The 16,833-nt window shown below is 40.8% G+C and overlaps 2 protein-coding genes across 7 annotated transcripts in view; both read left to right on the top strand.

Annotated features, from left to right (window-relative positions):
• pum (pumilio) overlaps nucleotides 1-7,586 on the top strand; it is a 375,688-nt gene extending 368,102 nt beyond the window's left edge. For all 6 annotated transcript variants that reach the window (XM_065226777.1, XM_065226774.1, XM_065226776.1 and 3 more), the window contains one exon: nucleotides 4,392-7,586. In XM_065226777.1, the coding sequence (XP_065082849.1) occupies nucleotides 4,392-4,857 (466 nt within the window). In that variant the 3' untranslated portion in view covers nucleotides 4,858-7,586. The remainder of the gene's footprint in view (nucleotides 1-4,391) is intronic.
• Bin1 (histone deacetylase complex subunit SAP18) overlaps nucleotides 1-16,833 on the top strand; it is a 263,399-nt gene that overhangs the window by 232,379 nt on the left and 14,187 nt on the right. The gene's annotated exons all lie outside the window — the stretch shown is intronic.

Here is a 16,833-nt window from a genome sequence, read left to right as displayed (position 1 = left end):
CCAACTTTGCAGGGTTGTTGTCCGGCATTCTTGCAACATGCCCTGCCCACCGCATCCTTCCGGCTTTGGCCACCTTGTGGATGCTGGGTTCGTCGTAGAGTGCAGCGAGCTCGTGATTCATTCTTCGCTCACCGTTCTCCTGCACACCGCCGAAGATCGTCCTTAGCACACGTCGCTCGAAAACTCCGAGTGCTTGCAAGGTCCTCGTCGAGCATAGTCCATTTCTCGTGTCCATAGAGGATCACCGGTCTTATTAGCGTTCTGTACATGGTACATTTGGTGCGGGGGTGAATCTTTTTTGACCGTAGTTTCTTCTGAAGCCCGTAGTAGGCACGACTTCCACTGATGATGCGCCTTCGTATTTCACGACTCACATTGTTGTCAGCCGTCAGTAAGGATCCAAGGTAAACGAATTCCTCCACTACCTCGAAAGTATTCCCGTCTATCGTCACATTACTTCCTAGACTAATCCTGTCATGTTCGGTTCCGCCTACTAGCATGTACTATTTTTCTGACGCTCTCGCCACCAGTCCGACCTTTGCTGCTTCGTGTTCCAGGCGGGTGATTGGTTCTGCCACAGTTCCAAATGTTCTTGCGATAATGTCCATGTCGTCCGCAAAGCACACAAATTGACCGGATTTCGTCGCATTACACCTTCTAGAGCGATGTTGAAGAGTAGGCATGAGAGTCCGTCACCTTGTCGCAGTCCCCGGCGAGATTCGAATGAACCTGATAGTTCACCCGAAACCCTTACGCAGTTTTGCACACCGTCCATCGTTGCTTTAATCAGTCTGATCAGCTTCCCAGGAAAGCCGTTCTCGTCCATGATTTTCCATAGCTCAGTGCGGTCGATACTGTCGTATGCCGCCTTAAAGTCGATGAACAAATGATGCGTTGGGACCTGGTATTCACGGCATTTCTGGAAGATTTGCCGTACGGTGAAGATCTGGTCCGTTGTCGATCGGCCGCCCATGAAGCCGGCTTGATAACAGCCCACGAATTCGGTCATTTTAGGTGATAGACGACGGAAGATGATCTGGGATAGCACTTTGTAGGCGGCATTCAAAATGGTGATCGCTCTGAAGTTCTCACATTCCAAATGGTCGCCTTTCTTGTGAATGAGGCAGATTACCCCCTCCTTCCACTCCTCCGGTAGCTGGTCTGTTTCCCAGATCCTGACTATCATCCGGTGCAGGCAGGTGGCCAACTTTTCTGGGCCCATCTTGATGAGTTCGGCTGCGATACCATCCTTACCAGCTGCTTTGTTGTTTTTGAGCTGCTGAATGGCTTCCTTAACTTCCCTCAGCGTGGGAGTTGGGCCAGTCCCGTCCTCTGCTGCACTGACGTAGTCGTTTCCTCCATTGCGCTGGTCTCCCGTGCCTACGTTCTCCTCGCCATTCAGGTGCGCATCGAAGTGCTGCTTCCACCTTTCAATCACCTCACGTCCGTCCGTCAAGAGGCTCCCGTCCCGTCCTTTCCAATCGCAAGTCCTATTTCATCGCTGGGGTCGTTGCCGTTGGTCTCGGTTCGTATTCCTCTGTTGCTGATTTTCCGTTGCAAAGCTTTTTTTACGGCTGGCTCGCAGGGCCTGACACCAACCCCCGAACTTGCCGGAGGACCAGGGTGCACAGTTGTGCTTAGAGTCCTTCACTGGCACTCGGACGTAGATCAGCCGCCCCTAACATGGGGAACAGACGCTGTTGTGAGCCGCTCCTCCTGGAGAACAGACGCTCAGGCTTGCCAAAGCAACCCCCCCCCTCCCCTTCCCTGTCAGCCTATGACCAAAGTTCCCACCGGGGTTGGTTACCCGATCTTCCCGGGGTTGCTCACAGTTCCCGACCGGTACCACGGGGAGGTAGAGATCGGAGTTGTTGGGAAGAGGCTAGTGATTTCAATGGGATCTGTATTGCGCATTACCCAGCATTTACCGACCAGTGGTGTATAAGATCAAAGTGAAAGACTTCCATGCTGGGTGGCTGCTTGCTTTTGTTTTACGGGCCCTGGTAAAGCTCTTGTAGACTTTCTTGACTTCTTTGTTGAGGCTCCGCCATCGTGAACCCCTGCGTCTGCCTCTGCTATGATACGATTATGCCGGGGTTAAATTCAGCGCTTGCATGCACATATCGTTCCCACCCCTTCGTAGTGTGTGACCGCCCACCCTCACCCGCTTTCGGATTTCTGTTGATATCGGCTTCTGATGACATCGATGATTGAACTCGGCATTCGAGAGTCAGTTGCGAGGTCACCAGGTACGAATTATATACCGCAGGCATCGATTAATGATTTGTTCTCCAGATATTTCATAAGCTTTCAAAGGTAGCCCTAGCGTTGATTCATGCAATACAAAATCTTCCTTACATCTTAGATAGTTTTTTCTCCTTTGAGTTTCTGAGCTACATGGAAGTTAGCTAAACTTCTCCGAGGTACCCTGAACTCATCTAAATTTTTCTGGGCAACGATACAATTTCACTGTATTTACTTGGAATTGTACTGAAGTTCTCTGAGGTTCCCTGAACTACTCTTAAGTTTCTTGAGCTTCTCTGAAGTTCAGTTAACTTCTTCCGAAGTGCTACGAATAACACTGAACTTCTCTCCTCAGTTCATCTGGACTTCTTTGGTTTGTTCCTTGGATTGCCATGAAATTATGCCAAGCAAGGTTCGTATTCCTGTGATGATTCATTGGCTATCCTTGAGCTGATCCTTCGGAACACCCGGATCATCCGTAAAAGTGTTAGTTAATTAATTAAACTGACCGTAGAGTTCCGTGTTTTTTAACCACTTATGAACGACTTCTGACCGGAATATGTACCCTAGGGATCACGAGAAGGTGCTTTGGAACATTCGTAAAATTGATCCTACACAGTAACCGCAAAATACCCAATAACTACTATAAAAGAGTCAATATTTACTACAAAGTAAGCATTTTCAAGGAAAACTGGGATTAGCCATTAAATGAGTAAAATTTTGAAAATGAGTAGTAAGTATTCATTTGTGATTAACATTGATGGGTCCAAATTTTACTCATTAAATGGGTAGTCCCAGTTTCCCTCGAAAATGTGTAGTTTACAGTCAATATTGAGTCTTTTATAGTAATTATTGGGTATTTTGCAGTTACCGTGTGGAGTTTCCCAGGTTTTTTTTTCAAAATCCCTTAAGAACAACTTAGGTATCACAATTAATTTAGAGTCATTACTGCAATATGAACCCTGGAGGCCACGGGATGGTCCTCCGGAACATTCGTAAAGGTGGTAACTGTATGAACTGATACTGGAGGTTCTCGTTTTTTGTTTTTCAAAACTACATATGACGATCTTATCAGAATGATTTCGGAATTATGACCGTGAACCCTGGGGACTTCGGAAGTGAGCTCCGAGAGTTTTGATATTCCTTATGAATGCCTTATCATCCGTAAAAGTGATCCATTGGGGACGGCCCTAGTGTAGTGGTTAACATCCATGCCTACTCCCTGGGCAAGTCACGAATGACCTAAGAGTGTTTAAGTGTCTCCAATAAAATAAACGGTGGTCAATTCTTGAAAATGATCTGGGATTTGTTCGAATCCCCTAATAGACGTATTATTAAAATTAATTGTGGAGCTGGACGATGGAGTGGTATAACAACCGGAGTCTAGGAGGGAATAAATATCATTTTCTTTATCCTACCGATTCGATTGTGTTGGTACGAATTCTACTCCAACAGTTTCAGTGAAATTGACGCGGCCTTCTTATCAAACCATTCTGAAGGAAGCGATTGGGAATTGCGTCATTCGATTTATTGGATCGTTACGTTGGAAAGAGATTCTTAAATTCCCGTGAGGTTCGCGTAAGTGTCTCCGCCCCTCCGTTTTTGGCCCTTCATACAGCAATATTGTGAATTCAGATAGGTAGCTCAAATTGATCTTGCTATTAAGTGGAGCTGCATACAAGACAAGATCTTCGAAGGGATAGTGGCTACCTTACATACATACATACATACATTAGGGGCTGTTCATTAACTACGTAGACAGTTTTTTACGATTCTGGAGCCCCCCTCCGCCTGCATAGACAATCGTACATACACAATTTTAAAAATTTGTATGGGCCGTGGATAATTGCCATCCAGTTATTTTATTTTCATGCAGCTCAAAACTATCTATATACAAACCAAAACTAGTGGCAGATAAAAGAACCATTTTTGGCTCCATTTTTCCATTGGTTGGTACAGAAAATTCTCAACTAATAACTGTGGAAGTGTGCTTCAAAGAACTGGCAAAGGGCAGAGAAATAAATAAATCAAAGTTAACATCGTAATTGAACGCCAATTGAATGTTATTTAAGCTATATATGAACGCACTAGATATAGTTCCGTCAATATAATGCCATCTCTTATTCAACCCCCCCTTCTCCACACAGCGGTCTCCACGTGATGATGAAGGACCAGTACGCCAACTATGTGGTCCAGAAGATGATTGACGTGTCGGAGCCCACGCAACGGAAGGTGCTATTGCACAAGATTCGTCCGCACATGAACTCGCTGAAGAAGTACACCTACGGCAAGCACATCATTGCAAAGTTGGACAAGTTCTCGCTGAAAACTCCCAACTCCATCGGCAGCGGGGGACCCGGAGGAGCACCGAGTAGTGGAGCTCCCGGTGTCAACACTAGCACCGGATCGACGAGTGGTGGTTCGGAAGTCGGTAATGGCACCGTGGGAACTAATGGAACCAATGGTGCCCAACAGGTGGTACCGACAGCGAATGGCACGGGGGTCAACGTGTCCAGTAATGGAACCAGTGTGGTCGTAGTTAATAGCACCAGCAACGTTGGGGCGCCCAATCTGGGCCCCATCGGACCGCCACCGACCGGGATGGTGATGTAAGAAGTTGATCCGATGATTTATGATTGTATATTGGGAAACGGGGACTGGCGGGAGTCCTCTAGGGTAGGTGAGAAAACTGAGAATGCGCGCTAGGTCAATAATATTCCAGGAATATGCTGCACACACAAAACAAACACACAGAACGCAAAAGATGCGCTTTCGCTATTGCACGGGAATGTGCCTTCGATCGCCGGAGGAAAAGCCAACGTGTGGCGTTTATTTTTTTGTAAAGTAATCATTTGTAAATATTTTCTTTCTTTTTACATTCGGAGATAATTCTCTATCGAATCATGTGTTAAGTAAAAAAAAAAGTTACAGAGTCGAACTGAGAAAGACTTTGAATTTAGGAACGGATGTACACAATCTTCCCCCCATCTCAGCTGTAAGTAATTCGTTTATAGACAGAAAACGGATCTCAGTCCCGGTCCCATTTATAAGTTATAGCACGCTCGCGTAAGACTAATCTGTTTCGGGGACAGTTTTCTTTCCCTTGTATGATTTTTTTTAAGAAATATCGTATTTTTGTTTTATATAAAAAAAAAATGAAGGATATATTCTTCTCCGCGATAGAAGCGCATTCCAAGAGATTAACTAACAATTGCGAAGCATCCTCATACAAGAAACAGATAAAAAAAAAAGATAGCCCTCATATTATGCCATAGAAAGCACTCGAGTATACAAACAGGATTTACTGCAATTTCGAACCAGAGATTATAGTGACAAGAAAATTTTAACCAAGTTTTTAACGGTCCAGGATCAAACAGTAGTAACACTCACACACATAATGGAATCCCATATTTTGCTGTTCGCCAACCCCAATAGTAGTAGGAATACCAAATCAGAAAGCGCCTCGAGCTTCTCGAATTCGATTGTTTTGAGACTCTCGATTGGAGAAAGAAGAAGAAAAAGTGTACGATTACGATGAAGGAAGCTCTCTTTGTGTAGTATTTTTGCAATATACATATAAATTATTGAGCAAGAGCAAAGAGACGCGCATCTTGGAGCAGCAGCAGCAGCAGAGTGCGGTATGCAGGAAAATATATACATATAAATAATACTATTTTAGGTGTATCTTGTATTGTAATCAAAGTCTTAACGCTATATTGTAGATTGATGAATTTGTAGTAGGAATAAAGATGAACCCAGAAAGCGATTTTTGGATGTGTAAATCACGTATAGATAGTAGTAGTTGACGGTAGCAGAACTCAAGGTTTAGGCCGCAGCAACAGCAACAAGAACATCATCAGCAGAGATTATTCAGCATTTCGATGAGAGGTATTAACCTTATTTTGTTGTCGCTCCTTGATTTAGGTGCCTCGCAGTATATGATTATTATATAATTTGCCAGAAGAAAACTTAGAAAATTTGATCCACCCTAACCGGAAGCGCTGCTCTGAAAGGAATTGTTTGATAACGATCGCTAATCATACACGAACACACACACACACACAAACAAACAAGACAGCATTTTCTTCTTCTTTTTTCGTTGAGCAGCGGAATTCGTGTCGTCTTATCTATTGGTGCTAGGTCGGCAAAGGGTGGCATGGCAAGCAGGGTTCATTTATCGTAATTTCTCATCTTGAAAAATAACCCTAGGTGGGAGCGCTCATATGCTTACTATCAGCATTGAATGTAGCAAGGGCGAGGAGATGTGGTGTGAAAATGCTAATTTCATGTGTAATTTTCTTCGCTCTCGCTTGGACATTTGTAGGCAAATTGCTTGAATAAGGAAAGGAAAAAAACTAGAGAGAGGTCGCTTACCTTTTGATCATCGGATGAAACGGGAGGAAATTTATATATTCAAATTTACCCTCTCATCCGGTTATAGGAAACATACATGAGAGGGCGACCAATTAGTGCTGAATAAATTCTGTTAGTAGCTGCGGGAAAGTTCGAGTTCCTCTTTTGAGAAGGCTTTCCAACTCCGGCGATGAGATACATTATTTCGCATCAGGAGGAAACCTTCCGCTTATATTAGTAGGCGCCAGTGATTAACAAGGATGTTTTAAAGAACTTGACTAAAATAAGAGAGTAACACAAAAAATCACCATTGTGTCAGACATAAACCGAAGCGAACGAAAATTTCGTTTTAAGAATTAAGAAAAACTGATATAATAGAATGAAAGTAAACGGAAAACGAGCATTTTAACATTTCTAAGCTGAACAAAACAGAGCAAGTCGCAAGGAAAGAAAATGTTAAAATCGAAGCAAAACAAAATAATGAGGCAACCAAGTATCAATTAGTTATTTTATTAATAGAAACAAGCTGGCATAGGGATCATTTTTTCGAAGAAAATAAACAAAAAATTGAATAAGTACACTGTGGTGGATCTACACCCACACAAACACACGGAACTTTATAGATGTGGCGCAAAAGTAAACCGAGTTTTAAGGGGAACTGTGCGAACCGAAAGAACCAATCGTTGTTACGAGTTTAAATGGTATCGCTTAACAAGACGCAAAGCCTTTGCAGTTTTTGTTTTCTGTTTTCGAAACCTTATTCGTTGGGTTATTTTTTGTGCGTGCGAGTAGTGTGCCCGATCCGGTTTCGAGCGCACTCTTCAGAGGGTGGCTTGAAACGTCGCCATCGGTACCAGCTACCCCGCACCGGTAATAATGCTCTCTGTCGTTTCCGTTTTCGGTTGCGATTTCGTAACCGATGGTTATATAAGTTAATGCGAAGTCTAATACAGCTAGAATTATTCGTAACCTAGAAGAAGAAAAACAAACACCTCTAAAATTAAATGGTCCTACACAAATCTGGTGAGGAAACAGGAGCTTGCTTTTTACGTTTCTCGTTTCTAACAGTGACACGGTGGAAACGGTTTAGAGAACACTGTTGTATGCCGCACATATGCGGTCTTAAATCGAATATCAAAACTATATTCAACTACCTACTACAGCTACAACTCCGAAACGATGCGTAGAAGTTTTGAGCAAACGTTCCTCAAAACAAACTCTAACTACTTATAGCATTTAAAATGAGTATCAGAACATAAGGAAATCTCTGTATTTCTTATAAAAACCAACTTCGAAAAGGAAAGATAAATGTAACGTTTGACAGTAAAATAAACAAAACATGATAGCATTTATTACGAGACACGTAAACGGTAAATGAAAAAAAAAACAATGTTTTCCTCTCCAATACACACACACATACATATATTCGAAGGTAGTGTTTAAATTTAAAAAAGGAAAAAAAAAATAAGAAAAACGATAAAAATGAAACTCATGTGAACTAGTACAGTCAAATAATAAGAAACTAACAAAGAACAAAGCAGTAAAAAACCTCTTAGCAGTACTTTAAATGAGGAAAATTTTCCCCGTTTTATGAAGGCATTAATTTCCTGTCAATTTTTCGTGTAATTGTAAGCTGTTATTACGTAAAACAAGACGATACAAAAAACGCATGAGAGAACACGCTAAAATAGAACGTCGCGGAAAAGCGATAATTATGAATCTGTTAAATGTGTAATAAATGTTTCACACAGACACACACGTAAATTCGCCTTCATCCACTCTCCCACACACATAAATACAAGCAACAAACAAACAAACAGAAGGAAATGAGAAAACTTTTGGCCTACTTTTTCGGTTGAATCTTGGATCTGGAACCGCGTCAACGGCAGCCTGCTTGTGTAGTCGTCGGGTGGCCGGATGGAAATTGAATGAACAAAATTAGGTGAATCCTGAAACATTACAAACACAAAAGCAAGTGTGGAGGCAAAAACATAAATAGCATCTATTTTCGACTATACTTAAAAAGAGCAGCATCATACAAGGATAGGAATTCCAGTTCAAGTTTTTTCTCCTAATGCGATTTTTTTCCGGGAGAATTTCCAACGGCCGGGTCAATTGACGGTGATTGTGCGGGGCAAACGAAGCGATTGTTCATTTTCGTTTGATGGTAGGAGCTCTTGGTTTTAAATCTGGATAGGCTAGAACTTTGTTAGTAGGTAGTTCGTTTCAATTCTTGGCTATGGGGCTACGCAGATTTGTATTTCAAATGAGCTTGGATGGTTATCAAATCACGCTATTTCTAAACTTCCCAAATCTGGGTAGAAGCAACCCAGATCTAGCGGCGCCGGTGGTGTAGTGGTAAGCGTGATTACCTCACCCCAGCAGGCCTGGGTTCAATCCCAGTCGGCGCCGCCGGGATGTTCTGAGGCATAACATCTCTGATCACGCCTTCCTTCGGAAGGGAAGTAAAGCCGTAGGTACCCGGTTCATGAGTTGATGGGTCGACATGTAGGGTCCAGGTGTGGGAGCTGCCTACCTGGCGTCGGTAGCATTGGTGCTCAGCACGGAAAACAAGATCGACGGAAAACAAACCAAGGAAAAAAAAACAACCCAGATCGGTCAAAACTGAACATACCCAAAAATGGGTAAACTGTGTTGGGAGTCAAGTTGACAAATGAACTACATCGACATGAATCCGATCAACTTTGTTCATTTGTCAACTTGTCACCCCTAACATAGTTTACCCATTTTTGGGTTGGTTTAGTTTCGGCCGATCTGGGTAGATTTTACCCAAATTTGGGTAGTTTTGAAATAGCGTGCTGGAAAATAAAATCAACTTAGGGGCTGTTCACTAACTACGTAGACAGTTTTTTTTTGTATTATTGACCCCCCCCCCCCTGCGTAGACAACTGTCCAAACAAAAACAAAATAATTTTGTATGGACCATGGATAATTGCCAATAACACCCCCCCCCCCGGGGGGGGGGGCCTCAACTGTCTACGTAGTTTATGGACGGCCTCTTAGCTGGAAAAGATCATTCCGATTTGACTGCGCGTTTGTTAAATGTTTTATTTTAAAATTCGAGTGGTAATTAAAAGCATTTTCGACTGCTTGAAGGAAGTGATCAATGGACTACTTTGTAAATCAGTTTTGGCGGTGTATGCAAATGAGTGCTCTGCTGTCAGTAACTCGTTTACTTGCCAATCATTCAGATTATCACGAGACAGTGAATGATGAGGCGGATGGCTGTGACCCAATTATTGCCGAGTTAAATTTAACTCATAGTTAAAAGTGACAGTTATCGAATAACCCTGCTAACCGAGCGTGGCTTCTTTTGACCGACGACAACTTCGATTTTGAGAAACGTTTCGACCTCTAATTGGAAATCAGGCATGGAAAATAACTGTTAAACCCGCCTGAAACTCAACTCGGCAAATAACCACTTCATTCGAGCAGTTCAAATGACGTTTACTACCACTCGAACTTCAACATAAAACAATATTTTGAGATTTTTTCTTCTAGAACAACTAGAAAAGTAGCGAAAATGTGTGCGTTTCATAAAACAATAGTAATTTGTTAGCCAGTTTTGTGAAGTCACTGGTAGAAAGTCACGCCAGAACTGCTTTACAAAATGGTCCAATCACAGCCCAAGTCAGAATTGCAGTATTTATCTACTCTCTCTGGTTTCTTGCCTGCGGCTGATACAAAACCGACATTTTTACTGGCAACACTGGATTTCCATTTGACGTGGAAAGCAGGTCTAAATACGATAATTTCACATTGAGGCCATATCTGGGCGTTGACTCTGTAAAACTCGTAAAATCCCATAAGCATCTGTCTGTATGTGCGTGAAATCTGGCGGACTTTGTCTTATTCTTTTACACTGAACGAATACATCTGCAATATTTCGAATGATTATTGCATTGCTCTAGCCCTTTAACAATATGGTTCCGAAATTCGGATGATTGCCTTACGGTTGAAATCATCAGCAGATGATGATCATCCATATGACTGTCATCCAAATAAAGGATGATATTGGCTGTAAAACATACAGCACTCAGAGGACAACAATTGAATAATAGGATGACTAACAAATTAGATGTATAATGCGATTTTTTACATTTCCATAATGAATAGCCATGAACAGCCATTCCATCATGGATACAACAATCATTTGTTGATAGAGCAAACTTCCTCCACCACGAAATAGACAATCTTCGGTTTCCACGCTTTACCAACTTTACTAATGTTCGTACCACCTCTGATAGCGATGACTATGTTTCCACCTCCATTGTCAGTTCAGATCAGTAAATGACGTTCGATAGAACGTTTTGGATGATTCACGTTATGGTGCTACACCAATATCATATGCATTTGGGATGACAATCATTCTACAGGGAGCATTACGTATTTAAACTGAGGTCCGTTTGCTTCTCGTATTAATGTTCATCCTGTATTCGAGAGGAACATCATCTGATTACAAAACAAACATCATTCGAAAAAGGATGATGTACAGTACAGTGTACTCCACCGAAAAATTCCGCATGAAACCACCGACAAACCGACATGAATGACCATAGCAAAAACAATAAAATTTCTGACCAAAGCACACTACTGACATCTGGCTCCGTGTTCGCGGGAAATATTTAGCTAAGCCATGAACCCGCATGCAAAAGTTATGAAGTGGTGTCGTGTCTGATCTATTCTGGACAAATTATTGTTATCTAGATCAAAAAATCCTATGGTTCTGACAGTTCGTATCACTGCACTTTTAAATCGGCCGTTTACGATTTTCGGGCATAAGTCAGAATTAAGTGTTATGTCCGTTTGTCGGTGAAGAAACTGTCAATTTTTGCGTGAAGGGACAAAGGCTCGACGGTGCTGTCAGCGTCAATTATGTGTCTTCAGACCCTCTTCACTCTTTGAAATTTATAGAGACAGATAACAGCGCCAAAAGGTTTGTGACGAGACAACGTTGAACTCCAGCGTTGGAAGAAAACACGCACACCAACATCTATGCATGCATGCACCCACACCACTGGACGAAAGGTACAGCTCATGTCAAAACACGAAGCGTTGTCATCACTCATCGTCATCACTCGGCGGCTTCCGATTGCGCTGACAAATACCTTCCTACGTTATAAAATAGGAAAGTAATCATTATTCCAACGTAATTTTTGAATAGAATACGTGCTGCGTTGGTCAAGGAAGACGTCATATTGTATTACGTTTGTTTAGCAATGGCTTCCATTATAGATACTATAGATTCCATAGATAAGCGGAGGAAAAGTATAATGTAGCCAAACGAACTGTCAGTTAGTGTAGCCAAACGAGCATTACGTCATCATGGTGTTGTTTGAGGGAGAAGTATTGTAATATTATGAGCACAAGCGACACTCCACATTCCGATTTATTTCGCGGACAACGGCAGAAGGAAAGATAAAGCAAACCATTCCTCGATACATTGTTGTAAAGATTTGCTTTGCACTTCATTTTGAAATTTTACTTGCTAGAACAATTTTTTGTGCCTCCGCCTATCTATGGAATCTATAGTATCTATAGTTTCCATACGTTGCATTTCCTGTGGCGTTGGAATAATTCTTTATGGAGAAGGAATGTTTTTTCCATGCTCTATGCTTATAAAGATTATTTTGAGTCACAGCTTCGTTAATCAACAATTACTATTAGAGATTTTCACCATACTGATACCGTTGATATTGAAAACTTTTTCACTCGAAAGCAAAACATATTATCAGCCCATAATGATGCGACCTTGGATGTGTGATTGTTTTCTCAAGTGTTTCTGTTGCGTATAAAGGGGTAGTGATTGAAAATCGGAGCAATCACAATACAGTGAGAATCTTGCTATTGCAACATACTGATGATGATGTCGAGAATGATACCGCCCTCTTCCCTCGGCTGATCATCAACGTCCGCACTGGCATCTGTCATCCAGACACCTGTCAGTTATTGAGCCCTGGTGGTGAAGATGGTGGGAGACTCCCAACAGTTTCAATGTGCACTCACCAGATGGCACTGTGATCAAATAAGGGTAGTGTATCAATTGCCTTTTTCTAGGAATTGATTTGTGGGATATCTTGTTAATTAGATATCTTTGGTGTTGTGCAAGCTGATGTGATATTTTCGCTGGCAACACTTGAATTTCCTACACAGCAAAAAAAAAATGTAATTTCGATCAATGTTATTCAAGCTGATGTATGAAATAATTATGTAATAGCAAAAAGCAGATACAATATTACATCAATGGAGGTAATTTTGTTCGCAAAATCGATGTAGATCGTACAACGTTATATTACACAACCGATGGATCCCGGCCAATGGTTGTGTCTTCCTGCACATTCGATTGTCGTCAATGGATGGCAATCGATGTCCGTCGGTGATTAGCACTAGATTGTGGAACAGAGACCGACGTTAAATAAAGAAATGACAAAGAAGAAGAAGATGAAAAATGCCCGTTTGACTCGATTTGCAATTTTCTTAATTTTTGCGACAAATTGACTATCTATCTTACCAATTTGAAGTAGACACGATTGTATTCTGAAATCCTCCTTGTTACGTCAAAATCTCGACTCGATCTCTCATTGTGCTCTGGTAGACGTCCCTAACAAGGCACTGAGTGCAGTTTAGAGCTAAAGCGAAGACATCCTATCAAGAAGACTGGCAACTTTGCCAGAATCCAAGTGAAAGATATGTTGACGACTACCAGAAAGGAAGTATGCTGATACACTTTAGAGACGAACTAGCCAATGGCTGAAAGTCACTTTAATAAAGAAACCTAACCTAACCTAGCCCAAGTCAGACACAGATTCTGCCAAATGAGCTGGTGGTCGAATGTTTCAAGATTTTTCCTTCCAGATCGACGAGAAAAGTAGCCAGCAACTCGCTTTTGTGGGCGGCTGAGTCTGACTGAGAACCAAGCAGTTTTATGTTTGAAATTTCTTTGAAGTTGGAAATCGTGAACAAGCGTGTTGCAATGCATGTTTATGTGATGTTTCTGTTTTGGCAACTGGGTACACAGTCATCAACCCCTAAAAAAAATCATGCAGTTTCGATGTTTTTTCATGTAGTTCGACTTATTTTTATTCACATGTTAACAATCATGCTGTAGCAAACGCCAATGGAGCTGATCTACTGGTAAAACTTAACTAAATTATTTGCAAGTCAAACCATTCAGATCTTTCAAGCAGTTGGAAACGACGTTCATAATCTCTTGAGTTAAGAAACATGTCAATATTTGCATTTCTAGATAGAGCTGGAATTAGGGCGTAACAGCTTTTGTAAACAATGACTTCTCTCGATGATTTCTCGGAAGCCATGGCTCTCCCTGGCAAATCGACATCACCATCGAGTAGAGGAAGACTTCTACTACCGTTGGTTTGTGTAGGCGTGCCTTGAATTCCGAGAAATCAACGGGAGAAGTCAAAGTTTACAAAGGCTGTTACGCCCTAATTCCAGCTCTATCTAGATTTGTCATTGCTCAACAATGTTTAGGATGGCAATTCAAAATTCTGGCTTATTTGAACAACATTTGCTCCTCTCTGAAACATAGCGAAAATTGAACAATTGCTATTGCTTTGATTGTTCCGGACAACACGTCTCCGCCGTAGTCGACAGATCGTTTCGAACCTCAAACACATATTTCTACTTTGTTTTTGCTAGTATTCTAGTAGATCAAATTTACTTCTTTTTCGGGTTAGCACCGAATATCGTCTCTAAATATTATATCATTTAGATCAACCTAGGATAATGATTTCCTGTCATTAAATAAATATTCTCATTAATATATAGGTTAGTTAAAATAAAAAAAGAATAAGGGCTAAGTCGACCAACTCAGGGCGTGGAACGCTTGATGGGGCATGAGTGCCTTCTCCGCTTTCGGCTTGAACCGTAACGATGCAAGGAAACCTTGGAATCTCCTCTGACTGATGAACAAAATGCAATGAGCTTTGAAATTATGAAAACAAAAAAAGAAAAGAATAATCAATACCGTCGGGCACTATGTTTTCTTCTGGTGGACAATATACAACGGGACCCATCAACCATTTAGCGCGCTGAGTTTGGTATTCGGCGAGCGATAGAAAATTCGATTTTATATGAATTATTTTTCATCCTCTTACGGTTTAGTTTGAACCCTCGGACAGTATGTTTTTAAATGCTTAAATAATTAATTAAACTAAAGAAAAAGGTAACTTTTCCATTTCGAAAAGTAGAGTATTTTTGGTAGAAATGAATACTAGAGTAGACTTTTTCTAAATACTAAACAAACAGGAAAATAAAACAGAAAAAAAACTACAGCAGAAACACTGTGACGGTGAATCTACATAGTTGCGAAAAAATAAATTTGAATGGCAAATCGTGAAGGAAAGTAATGTTGTATATCGCTGTACAAAATTTATATAGTTATTTTATACTGAAACAAGGCAAACCACAAGAAAACGACTTTTAGCAAAGCAGCAAAAAATGAGACAAAATAAACTGAAAATATCGGTACTTGTACATTAGAACAACTGTAGAAATTGGAAATAATATGAGCAAGATAACATCGCCTCCTCCTCCGTTTGTAAAAGCAGTTACTGAGAATTGGGGATCTGTAAAATTTCATGTAAAAAAGCAAGAAACACGCGCATACAGTTTTCGGAAATGGAATCGAGCCGACTCCGCTTTAGCCCGGGTTGGCTCATGTGATCGTTTGAGATGATTGTACATAACCAGAGTAGTATTAGCCAGAAACACATGTAACTCATAATTCCAGTGGGGTATCTCGAAGAATTTCACAAACCAACTCTCCCAAGTGTGTCCTTTGGAAGGGGGAAACCGTTCGTTGTTTCTCCCATATTTTTTTCTGATAGTGAGATATATAAACTTGTTAAACCTGCTCGTGTAACTGTAGAACGCAACTTGTTATTTGTTTTCTCTATGAAACCTGTACGTGTCGGGAAGCACCGGAAGGGACCGTACATTGAAATAAAACTAAAATATTGTCATTGAATAAATTAAAAAAAAAAAATGAAACAGCACTCACTTTCTCTTCATCACAAAACTGATGATAAGTGGAACACCCTCGACAGAGAAAATACAGTTCGTGAACAACCTGTGAGATAAACGAAAGTGTAAAAATTGTAATGAAAATATTTGTAATATGTTTGTAAATCGGAATTTTCTATAAATATATTTTAAACGAATCAAAGCCACGCGAATCTATAAAGACGAGTCATCAAAAAAAAAAACAAGTGAAAAATTATCATCCAGTGTTAAGACAAACCAAAATCGTGATATGTACAGAGACAACTTTTTTACTAACCCGATCAACCACACAAAAATTCAAGTATCATCAACCGAGAAACATTATCCGGAACAGGCCCGCTTTGAACGTGGGCCATAGTTAAGGCACTTGAAATCAGTTAATTAAACACAAACACACACACAAAACAAACAAACAAACAAAAAACGTATTCCCATCACCATTGAAGGAAGCCGTTTCCGTTGTTGATGCAAAATGGTTCGCGACGACGAGGAGGGAAACTAAACGATCTGTGATTAAATTCTTCTTTTTTCTTTTGTGAATTTATTTTTTGCGTTGATATTTTATAGGAAAAAGAAGGAAAACAACTAACTTTGAACATAGTGCGATCGAGAAACCGCTGTAAAATGTGTACAATTTTATAAATAGGCTATTTTAAAATTTGAACCTCAAAATTCTTGACAAAGTTTCCGCCTTCAGAGTTCCCCACAAGAGAACCGAAAGCCAGTGCAAAGGAACCACATTTTACGAATATTCATGTGTCGTGGATGCTTTTTTTGTATGGAAATCGAGACATTCGTAACAGTCGGAAGAAGCATTTCGAAAGTGTAAGAGATACTATTTTTGTATAGGAAGCAAACAGCCGTTTTTATACGCAAAATCATAATCAAACACACGGTTCGGACTCAAGAATTTTACTTTGTACAATAATCGTGTAAATTTGTTTTACAATCTAACTGATTTGTAATTATAACCAAACGAAACCCAAGAACGAACTGAATGCAAATAAAAAAAAAAACTAAAAAAGACGAGAACCCCGATCAGCGCGTGAGAAGATCTGTACATTTTTGTGAAAAATATCATCTTGTACAAAGCATCAGTAAAACCAACACTCTCTAGCGAACGACACAAGATCCTTAATGGAAAAGGTAGCGACCTTTCCGCACCTACACACACAAGAGAAATCAAACTGA

The sequence above is a fragment of the Ochlerotatus camptorhynchus genome, unplaced genomic scaffold (assembly GCF_037179485.1).
Source record: "Ochlerotatus camptorhynchus isolate MF236.1 unplaced genomic scaffold, CSIRO-AGI_Acam_v1.1 ptg000261l, whole genome shotgun sequence".
Taxonomy (NCBI): Eukaryota; Metazoa; Arthropoda; class Insecta; order Diptera; family Culicidae; genus Ochlerotatus; species Ochlerotatus camptorhynchus.
This window is presented reverse-complemented; position numbering and strand designations above follow the sequence as displayed.